The 12,136-nt window shown below is 39.8% G+C and overlaps 1 protein-coding gene across 1 annotated transcript; it reads right to left on the bottom strand.

Annotated features, from left to right (window-relative positions):
• Window positions 1-9,677: 9,677 nt before the first annotated feature.
• Window positions 9,678-11,822, bottom strand: nkx1.2la (NK1 transcription factor related 2-like,a; the record flags this gene model as incomplete). The annotated part of the gene is made up of 2 exons (XM_079168710.1): window positions 9,678-10,276; window positions 11,606-11,822. 2 exons carry the CDS (start codon window positions 11,820-11,822, stop codon window positions 9,678-9,680), a joined length of 816 nt encoding a protein of 271 aa, XP_079024836.1.
• Window positions 11,823-12,136: the final 314 nt, after the last annotated feature.

The raw sequence follows: 12,136 nt of genomic DNA, 5'->3' as shown, positions 1-12,136 counted from the left end.
TCAGTGGTTTTTTTGTAATGTAATATCTACGGCATATCTCATTATTACCAGAACTGTCATGTGCACACTGATGACTGTCTTAGTCATGATGACTCATTCTGAGTGGGAATGTGGATGTTTCACAATGTCACATTTGGCCTAATGATAAAACCACAAGCCCTGTGGAAACAAAACTGAACTGCTGGTCCACACGAACATGGGACAATGGAATTAACCTCTTAGTTCATACAATACAGACCACATGTTTATCCCATTTATTCTGTTAAAAATCTGTGGGCATGTTTTGCTGTTTACAATTTGCCACCTCAAGACTCGTGAGGTTGATATAAGAAAAGTCCTCTTATCAAAAATGTTTAGAATAACCAGGTAGTTACAGTATTTGTAATAAATTATTTTGCCTTGTCTACTTTTACCTTTAGTGAATTTGTTATTAGTAAAAGTTGAACAAAAGGTACTGCAGCAAGCTAACTCACCTGAGCACTGGTTTTTATTTACGAATCTTCTAAAAATGATATATCTTGAGTTTCTTTGATTCTGTAAGTCTGACATTTATCTCTAGTTTTAGATACCTGAAAATGTATTTATATTACTAAACTCCATTGCATCAGCACTGTGAATTTCAAGTAGAAGTGTCACATTGTCATTAAATCCAAAACAAGACACCACCAAACAACAAAGTATGTCCACAAAATGTAAAGAGCTTTGCCAGTAAGTTTGTATCAGCGTAGATGGATTTGTGAAAAGATCCTATCACGATGATGTCTCTTGCCATTCGTCATGACATCGGTTTCTTGAAGGGAATAAAAACAAGAGGGAAATGAAATGTTATGTTGAGGGCTGCTACAATGTTCATCTTTAGGGCTCCAACCGGTTGCAACTTTAAAGAGGTGAGATGGTTCATTTCTAACAAGTGAAAGTGTCTGCTATGGGAAACTGACATTGCTTTATGAAGATAAAGTCTCATTTGAATAAACTCCCGTTCAGAGCATATCCATATGCATGAGACTCTGAGCCTAATTGCTGCTAATTCCTACTAAGTTGATTGTGATTTATTCACATCACACAGAGATGCACAAGCTGTGTGAATGAAGTCTAATAGATTGATTTACCCACAATCACCGGAATCAGTTTTGATCAAATTGAATATATCAGATGTGGTTTCAAACACACAATTAAAGGATGTTATCACTGTAGGGGTGGGAATGTTGTCGGCCCACCACTAGACTGGTTCAGACTGAGATAGTGCAACACACATTGAATGGATTTCAATAGAGTTCACACATTCACGTCCCGAAAGGATGAATTTAACAACATTGGTGACCTTTGCATTTAGCACCATGATCAGGTGAGGTCAGGTTGGTGAAATACTTTGGTTTTTGACCAAATACCTGCAAAACTAATAACATTCCCATTTCCTCAGGCATACTTTGCTAACAGTCTGGAATTAATTATAACTCCTTATAATTGAAACATTTTGCTCAAAAGCACCGCTCAGCCTCAGTGCAGCCTCACAGACTTGCTAGATTGGCTGTACTAGTGAGGCTCCCCCCGGCCTTGTGGAGCTTTATAGTGAGTTTCAGCTCATTGTTTAGATTTCAGGCCCGCAACTTTACTGCATTGGTTCACTCTCACCACATTAAAAAGCCAGATACTTCCCTCAGCAGATGGTAGAGAACAAAAACAGAGCTAAAAGAGAGTGAATGTTGGAATTAGTACTCCATAAGAGTGAGGACATGGCAATGTTGAGTTCACAACTTGTTCCCGCTGCCCGCAAAGGGGCAACAAACTAAATCAGTTATTGCAGTGCAAAACTCACCTTTTAAACTAGGAATTTTGTGATACTAGGCTCTTTTTGCTTTTACTTACTTTCAGTCCCTTTTTCCTTTAACATTTGAAGACATGCACCCTCATACATCATGGAATCTAATTAATTACACCACTAACACACAACACAGACCTGCAGGCTTTTTCTGTCATCTCAAAAATAAATAATGAAAGGTGTGCATAAGCACTTCAAAACATATGTGTTTATACTGTAATTGGATATCCTTGTAGAAAAGCAAAGCTCATTAAAAAAACAAGAAAAGAAAATTCTCTGCACACTGCTTCCATCTGTAACTTTCTTAATGAGTCAATATATGGATGATCATCTTGGAGTGTTTATAAGGATTTCAACAGCAAACAGAGGCTTAGCTCTCTTAACTGCTGAATGAGAAATTGTGCTTTGCAGAATCTGTACATAAGTAGTGAAAGGAAGACAGACTGTTGCATCTATTTTTCAAATCTAACAGCAGCAACCTAGTTCATTACACTGCCATCAATTCAGTCAGTAGCCGAGATAATGTCCTCTAATGAGAGTGTGTGCAAGGGAGGACAAGCTCTCTTCCAGCACTGCGGTCGTTGACTTTGAGACAGACTGTAATTAACAGCGCTCTGTCCTCTTCTGTGTTATTAGCACAGCTGACCTTTGAATGCATCAGATGAGTGAAGCAAAACATCTGGTAAAGCTGCAGTGTTTGGGGAGAGGAGAGGTGAAGGGAATATTAAACAGAGATTGTCAGAGAGAGTAAATTTCCCAGATTATTGCAGGATTTTTTAATATTGATGCCGTTGATGGATGGTACATCAATACCCAGATTTGTCTTAAATATCTATATTCTAAATATTACATTTTTAATATTTAATGTCTCTGAAAACGATTACATAAGACAAAAACTATCACCGAAGTAGAACTTTTTGTTAAATGTGAGGATTATCAGAAGATTTAACTAATGACCTGTCTATCAACGTCCAACCCTGTCCCCTACAAAATTACGTTCCCATACAACTAAACTGCACACTCAATAACATTTTGTGGGAAATGTATTTTCTCTCGGATTACGGTCGCATATTCAAACAGTTTAAAATTTGAAAGTTATTTGCGATACGTCAAAAACAAACGTGATCCACAACGGACTAAGTTTCCCCCACAACATGGTACACAAGGCAGTTCTGTGTACCACGTCATTTTTATGAGAAAGGGTACATTTTCTACTAAAGGGCCCAATTTTATGTGAGTCGAAAACAGCTTCTATTAAGAGGGACGATCGGAAACACACTCCTGTCAGCTCTGCTTGAGTTCAGGCCTGAGTTTGAGTTGATTCAAGTCTGGAATCCAACCTCATTTTACTCACGATGAAATCATCCAATCATTCCTCAAACCTTTTCCTTGGAAAATCTGTTTTCATCCACTGCTTGACTCTTGTGCCAGCAGTCTTGTAATCACATCAGCGTGTCTACGCTGGCCCGTGTGCAACGATTAGAACACAGAGTTAAAAGATTTGTGAGGGAGGGGAAAAGATGGACCAAGCTTAATCGATGTTGCCTGCCAGAGATTTAGCCAAAACGTCGCTCACATGCTGCCATGCCATTTCCAGACAGTCTTTAGCAAAGCCCCAACTGGGAAGTTATCCAAATATTTCCCCATGAGACAGATCAGGTCCGAACACTCACTCTGAATCATAATTTAATTTTTCAATTGGGCTCCTTTAATTGTTTTGCTACTTTGAATTGTCTGCCTCTCAAAGAGAACTTTTTTGCTATTGCAAGTCAAATTGCTTTATTAAAACCACATTGTTTACCAAAGAAGGAACAAATCAATAAAGGAAGGCAAAGCCAAACTGAATGAGAAAAAATAATGACCTCACTGTACCACACTGTACTCCCTCAGGCAAATCCAGAGACGAAACTCATTCGGTTACGCCAAAAGGAAACTTTAATTGTGAATATAGAAAAGACGACGCTTACTTACTTTTAACACTTGGAGATTTAATTGTTTCCTAATGGCTGGTAACAGCTGGAGAGGACAGCTTAAATGATGGCAGACTGCAGGCAAACAGAAGGGAGCGTTTGGATTTTCACGTTTTTGGCAATTCTCTTCCTTCGAAGGCACAGTAGCTGTCTGACGTCTGAGTAATTTGTGTTTCAGCTTCAAAGATTTAGTCAGAATTTAACTGAAATGAAACAGCTGGTGTTACAATCATAAAGTAAATATTCTGCATGTAGTAAACAATTATGCAAAGGTTTTCAACAAATCTTGTCCTCGGTAATGGTGCTGTCTTACGTTTTTATGAATTCCACAGACCTAGATGATGTCGGACAGTACAGATCACTTCTGAATTCCCAAACAGGCGGGCCCTGAAGCTCTGCGGACTCGCCCCCCTCCTTTAAACCTCAACCTGACTTTCATACTCTACAACTGATTAAAACACCATTAAAAGTTGACTCCTTCTGCCAGCTGACTGCCGCTTGGTACTGAAGAAATCAGTTTTATCTCCTCCTGCCTTGGCTGTGGTCCCCGCTGCGCTGAAGGATGCAGTTGAAATACAAAGCGTCTGAGAGAGCTGTCAAGCCAAACTCTAACGGTTCAAGCTAAAAGCATAGCTGTCCGCAAACTCTCCAGCTTTTGATTTCCTTTTATTCAGATTTTCCTGGCCTGCACAAAGGCAGTAATGTAACATATGAACAGATACAATTGGCCTATATGCTTCAAAAAATACTTGATCCTATTACATTACACCCCATTCATAAAGTTGGTGGAGGTGGTAAGATGTTATACAATTTGCAAGAGCCAGAGAATTGGCTTCAGTTTAACAATAATTGTAAAAACCTGAGGCCGTCTTCAGAAGTGGACGTTTGTTCACCAATGAAACACACTGTGAAGATATTACAGATAATGAGCTCCTGGTGAAATTCTAATCTTTAACAACAGTGTCTGTTATATTGGATTACCCATTGTATTCTGCAGCATACAGAATAACAAAAAAACAGCTTTCTAGAATTTAAAGTTCACAAAACCTATACAGCCTTTACTAAGAACCCCCCATTGTATGATGTTCAGGGTTAAAAAAGCTCTTTTGAATATGCAACCAATACATGGTGCGTGTGTAGATGCAAATATCTGAACTGTTACCATGGTGGCTTATAAATAAACCAACTTAGCCAATCCTTGTAATGTAAGAGCTGATCTGGTGATCTGGATAAATGAGTAAATATAGTCAAAAAAATTGAAGACATAAAGTGAACCTTCAATTCCTAATCAATGGATAAAGAATATGGAAAAAGAGCAGCTAAGTTTGACAAAGAGTGAAAGTTAACATGTTGCTATGTAGCTGCAACTTATTTTCACATTAACTTGGCAAAGCAATGCTTTTTTCCCGCTCTGATCATTCACCTTTCACCTCATTCAAAGCACGTCTTCACTGCACATCACAGAGTTTCTCTGGGTTTTGCAGATGGCTTCCTTTTGGCTTTACATTAGCAATACTTGTGGCTAGTACCTGGTGCTCTTTTGGTAACTGATAACTGATTGGTCAGAGAAAATCTGAATACAAGTTTTGCACATACAAGGAATTTGGCTAGGTGATTGGTATGTGACAGTAAACACCATTACGTTAACAATTTAAAAAAAGAAAATGTACGATATAATATGATCAACAAACAAATCAAGAGTACGTTAAAAACAGGTGTGTTATTAAAGTGTCAAGTATATATTTTAGTGAAGAGTAATTGTATGTAATTGTGCTCGGGAGTCCGAGTCAGTGAAGGTCCCGGGCTTTGTTTATGAGCCCAACAGGAAGAAACTGTTTTTATGACGTAGGGTTTTGGTCCTGATGGAAAACAGTTAGCAAAACAAAACAGAGAAAAGAACTGAGTTGAGTCGAACCATGCAGTGGAATTGAGGCTGCAGTTATCGACTAGTAAACACACTGGAGCGTTTAGCAGATAAAGAGCCCGATATTTTTCTCAGGGCACGAAAAGCTATAAAAGAACAGTGAATACTGGACCTGCATTAATCAGGTGGACACACATATATATAAACTCAAAACAAACTCACGATGCTTCAAGAGGTTTTAGATCAAAGTCAGATAAGCAATCAATTAGGTCCATTCTGGACCTTTCCAGGATTAATTCATGAAAGCCTATTTTCATGTAGCTGAGTCAAGGACGAAGAGCTAATTAATGTGAGTGAGTAATACACATCAAGATAAACAAAAATGTTAGATGTGATGATGTTTAATGTGTTAAGTTATTAGAATGAATGAGAAATTGTCAGTGCTTATGTATCTCCCACAATGTTGTACTGTGGAAACCTCTTTCTTTCTCTCTTCCTATATTTATCCCCCGCTCTTCCCATCTGACCCATGAGCCTCAGTGGAAACGATGCCGCTCCCTGCGGACCACCACGGCTGAAGATAGCACGTGCACACGCAGACACACACACACATACACACGCACCAGGAAATTCTCAGCTCCATTTTATTTATTCAAGCCTCCTACTCGTTTCTCTGCAAAAGATAAGTACAGCAACAGAGGCTGTGGAGTAATTTTGTCCTCATAATACCGCACACACATCTACACACACAGACATGAAAGCACTGTTAACATCTGACCTTGTCCTAGAGCATTCTCCAACATGAATTTTAAACATGCGCCCTCATCGCCCAGACCTAAATGACCCCCTTCAGATAACTTGCAAAAATATTCATCACGTTGTCAGACAGTTGCCTCAAGCCAAAATACGGGATGGGCTCCTTATGCTGTGTTTCCCAGAGTATTGATCAAAACTGTCAAATTCTCCGGCTGCATGCCAGTTCTTGTTGGAATGAAAAATATCACTGAGCGAAAGCAGGGGACATTCATATGCACCTGTCTACATGGAAGGGTGCCAATTTCTTTGTATTTAATGTGTTTTGTAAGCATTTGCAAAAAGGTATGTGACAGAGGTAGCAAAGCTAATATTGAAGCTACACTAACACCAGCACCTCAGCAACAGGTTGACACACTGGCCAGGCTCTGACAGCAGTGACAAAATCCCATCTAATTGAAGGATGCTTGTCAAACCTCAAACTGCAAACTGATATCAGGAGGAAAATTGCCTATAGCCATTCTCAGTCTGCTCTCCACCTGTCTCTTCCCCCAGCAGCACACTCGCTGTCTGCAGATATAGACAAGCCTCTTATTCAACTAGTGTATTGTAGATCAAAGTAGTGAACGCACAACACACCCTTGAAAGATGTCAGCTAATGAAACTGGCTTGACAGTGGGTTTGAAGCTCTCGTATTCCTCTGCTGTAGGACTGCACAGATCATCCCGGTGACCGATAGCTGCTGTCTGCCCTTCTTTTGTCTGTCCTGTTGTTGTCTGTCATGCACACCTGCTACACATTAAAAGGAGGTAAATAAAGTGTAATAGAATCCAACAGCAATTACACTAGTGCTCTGAATTCACAGGTTTCCAATGAACTGTGATTGCATGGCTCTATTTTTCTAATCTAGCTCTTTGTAAATGCCATGTATGCATACATGCCCTCCTGAAAATCGCTTCCAATAAATTAGAATATGAAGTCAAGGTTAAAAAAAATGTAAATGACGTTATTAAAATAAGATTGCTAAAATAAAATAAAAACAACAAATATACCATAAAAAGTTTATAAATCATAGAAAATATGTGAAAATATATGAACAAATCTTAAAACAAAAGACACTGATGATAATATATCATACATTTCAATAAATAGAGGCTCTTCTGTCAATCATGTCTGCATTTAAACTGAGATGTAAAAAGAAAGAAAGGAAATGGTGACACTGTGTGGTTGTGTTATGAAAGTGAAGGTTGTGGACTGTAGTATAACTAGTGGTGGAAGTAGTATTCACAGTGAAGCATTCAAGTAAAAGTCCTAAATTCAGAACTTTACATGAGTTAAAGTACAGAAGTACTAACCGCAAAACGTACTTAAGTATTAAAAAGTAGCTCTTAACTCAGCTCATTAATCTGCCTCTTTATATTATTGAACATATGTTCATAACACTTTCGAATGTGGCATTTTTTATAAAGGGTTTGTAAAATACACTTAATGGCTTTAGTAATGGTTAATAAATTATTTACTAATGCTTCATAGATCCGTTATGGGCCCTTAATAAGAAGAACTTTTGGCTTTTCAGGATGTAGAAAATTCTCCTCCAGCATGACACTTTGCTCTGTAATTTCTAAATGTTTGAGAGAGTTAATTCATTAATAAATGGTCACGGATTTTTCAATTTCTAAAAGTTGTCAGTGACAGTTGGTCAGTCACCTGCAATTATAGATAGCATGAAATTCTTCATAAAGGCTTCTTTTGATAATCCATCAAGTCTGTAGCTATAAATGTTAAAAAGTCAATAATCCTTTTGATTTTGTTCCAGATGTTGTGGCGTAAAAGCTGATTATGGATCAGAAATTAGGCAACTGTTTACTTACAAGTTCATCATATAAGGTCTGATATGTGAATGCTGCGTTCAATGCTTGTTTCTGCTGCCCCCAGGTGGCCAAACAATTCAGCTATTGCAGGTTTACTAAAAACCTAAAAAGGGGACAAAGCAAATGTTCTGCTGCAGGATAATCTTCCACAACCTGGCAACCCAAAAGTTATTCTTATTAATGACTTATACCTGATCTATAAAGCATTGGCAATTTTTCATCATCCACTAATAAAGCCATTAAATACAGCTTATAACCCCTATTGGACCATCATAGTTAACATTTACTTTGATATATATACTGTTGGGTAGTTTAATCGATGACAATGCAGCATATTACCCACATTCGTCACGAGTGTAAAATCTTTATCTGCAAAGTAAATTCAGTCATAAATTACAAAAGTACATTTACCTCTGAAATGCAGTAATGAGTACAAATGTACAGCAACTTCAAACGTAAATACTCGAGTAGTTTACAAGGAGCTACATTTATTTACCTGGGGAAATGCACTTAATTGCTTTCCACCAATGTGTAGAACATATTTGGTTTAGATGCGTCAGTCTCTGGTCATAAAGTAATTAAGATCCCTCTTATTGCACCGCGTTGCCCAGGAGACGGCAGCATTTCTGGCCTTTTAACAAGGACATGATCTACCACTATTACAAACCTATTACTGATGTCACATTTTCCAAATTAATGTTAAGTGGAATGCAAAATGTCCTGCAATTCATTCTCATTTGAAGTATTTTTACTTTGTAATACACAAGCCACACACAGATGTTTTATGTTTTTTTAATTAAGTTACACGGATAATGTTGTTTAAATGGCAACGGACGAGAGCTGTGCACGCCTTTGAGAGGTAGACATACAGCTGGTTATTGGAAGGTTGCAATATGCCAGAGTTTGAGATGTAAAACAACGATGCAGAAAATGAAACTGTACGAGCTGTCAACAAATTTACAGCGTGAGCAGGTGTTTCAGCAAAACACGATGACAGACAATCAGTGCATGGTGGTGCAGTCTTTTCACAGAGCTATAAAGGAGTATGAGTGTTTGAATAAGTGTTGGGCTCCGTCACAGATTTGGTCTTTTGTTATGATGTCCAAATTTTGGGGAAATTTCATAACAAACGATTAAAGATAGCCAACATACTATTTTTAAGTTTCTTCTGGAAAGGTAACCCCATTGAGGAAAGGGTAATGAGCATCTCTCATTACCCCAAAAGCTGTGACAAAGCAGGGGCCTCCTTTTCTCCTCAGTTAGTAGAACATAATATCGCGTTAATGCAACAGTTACAATGATTCTGGGCAGTAAAACTTCACTTTTTAATAGTTATTTTGTTCCTTTAAAGATTTGCCCCAACAATATACCCAGCAGCAGCATGTCCGTCTTGGCTTCTCTCATAGATGTGGATTAAAATAAGCCGGCTGGATGAAACCACTGGACATGAAGGGATGCAACAGCCCTCCAGTGGATGAGAGCGGAACACCACCAGCCGTGTGGAAGATCACATTACCAGAGCTGAAGCTGGGGAAAGTTTGGTGGAAGCTGGCGGGGCTTGCCCCACAGGTGGGCAGGTTTGGACTGACCAGGGAGTTGGAGCCAGGCTGCAAGGTGCTGTCCGCCCCGGGGTTCTGCTTTTTCCATTTGGTCCTCCTGTTCTGGAACCAGATTTTCACCTGGGTTTCAGTCAGACTCAAGGACAAGGCCAGGTTTAGTCTCTCGCACACAGACAGGTACCGAGTTGAGCGGAACTTGTTTTCCAGAGACACCAGTTGCTCGTAAGTGAACGCTGTTCTGGCGCGCCGTGGTTTAGCGCAGGCCTGGTCCGGGCGCCGCCGCTTATGCGGGGAGGGATCCTGGGTGACTGCTGCCTCTCCCTCATCCTGCCCCCCGGTGAGACATGGCTCTGTTTCAGTCGGTGGGGAAAGCAGCAGGGGGTCAGCAACAACCGCATGATGCATGGAGGATGCAAAGTGTTCATCTCCTGTCTCTTCCCCTGTAAATAGTAAAAAAAAAAGAGTTAGTCCACATCCTGCAAACCTCTGCAGCAAATTTAGCATATAACGGATAGTGTAAGGAGTTGCTAGATTATTCATATGAATTATTGTTCCAGTCGTTAGGGCAAGTAAGCCCTATCCAACTTCAAGTAGTGGTGAATGTGCAAAATATTTTTGAGGGTGGAAACATTTAGTTTTTTAGTGACAATAATGTTGGACGTCAAGATGGCGTCCCTGGTGGTTCTTCAAAATATAACTTAATTAGTCGACTGTATTTTTAATTAAGGTGATTGACAAGATTCAATAAGAATCTCAAAACATTAGAGGGTCTGTGTTTTGAGTTATAAGCTGGTTTAATGGGCTAAATTGGCCATGGTGCTGAAGGGACAGCTCCTGATAAGACAGAAGTCACGTGTCAAACGTCAAAGCTGAAGGCCCACACCTGCTTAAAGAAATGAATCTCCATTGTGTAAAGGCGTTCCACTTTGTCCTGCTTTAACCGCAGTTTAAATACCAAACACAGAGGGCCTGAAGTTTACATCTGTAAAGCGTTTGATGTGGATCATGAGGTCCCTGAAGCGTACCGGCGCATAGATTCAGAGGAGAGGGGGAGACTTGGTCACTAATCCTTAAATAATTTATAAACCACACAGTGCCTCAAATGTCATGTTGCGGAAAGAAATCCCGTCCAAATCCAGCTCGGCCACCTCAGCCGCGACGTGCTAATGGAGTTTCATATTTGCAGGTGGATCGATAAATGTCATCTATTTAAAGGGAAGTTTTAATCGAACGATATTTAGGATCAGACATGGATGGGGTGTGAAGTTTGTACCTGCAAGGTGCTGGAGGGAGATATGCAGGATGCAGTAATGGGATATCGATCAAAGCGCGCAGAGGCATCCTCAATGGGACGATTTAAACAATTATCTAGCCTGCCTGTCCCAGTGCCAATCACACGCTGGGGCTCTGGGAGCAAGCCTTTGTGGCTTCCTTGAAAGGAAACGCAGCCTTGGAAATTAAGGGAAGGTCACACAGAGATGACAATAAATCTGATAGAAAATAGTGTCTCACTTGCTGGTGTTTAGTCTAGACCCAAAGCAAAAAAAGTTTTTTTAATCGTAATAATACTAAGGATGTATTGTATGCATGCTCTTCTTTTAATATGTTTATAGATATGACAGTATATGGTTACGTGTTTGTGATAAGGTGGATGTTTTGTAATAACTGTAACAACATATGCAAAACAAAAAAAAGCAAAACAATTATAGATTTATTACACGTAAACGTTTGATCTAGAGGAATAATCTAACATTGTCTGTTTTCTCTACCTGCTTTCGTGCGTTCAACTCTGAAGTCTCCGTCTGCAGTGCTGTCCGACTCTAAACTTGTTCCCTCTTCGTGCGGCACAGGGAACTTCTCCGTGACGACGGAAAGTTCGCTTCCCCTTTTGCTGTTGAATTTGTTCGGATCCAATATATCAACAATAGAAAAGGAAATCTTATGACTGGACGTCATTGTCACTCCACAGTCCTCGGGGTCCAGCATCCTTTCTAGAGAAACACCTTTAAAAGGAGGAAACGGACTGGCGTGCGTAATTACGCGCGTGCAGTGGAACTTTTCATAGTTTAGCCTTCTTGTCTTCAAGCTTCATCAAACCGGATACGTGGCGAAGATCCCTCGGTGTGTGGACTTCGCTCCTCTGCTTCTGTCTGTCAGTCTTGCAGCGTGAATGAGATGACCGGAGCGCAGTCTTTAAACCGTCTGCCCCCCCACCCCACCCCCCTAGTCCCACGTGACACAAACACTATTAGTGTTTCACACGACCACCTAATGGGCTCAAAGCATTCGTCGATAATCAC

This window comes from Pholis gunnellus (genome assembly GCF_910591455.1).
Source record: "Pholis gunnellus genome assembly, chromosome: 11".
In the NCBI taxonomy this organism is placed as follows: Eukaryota; Metazoa; Chordata; class Actinopteri; order Perciformes; family Pholidae; genus Pholis; species Pholis gunnellus.
Note: the sequence above shows the minus strand (reverse complement) of the source record. Positions and strands in the feature narration are given on the sequence as shown.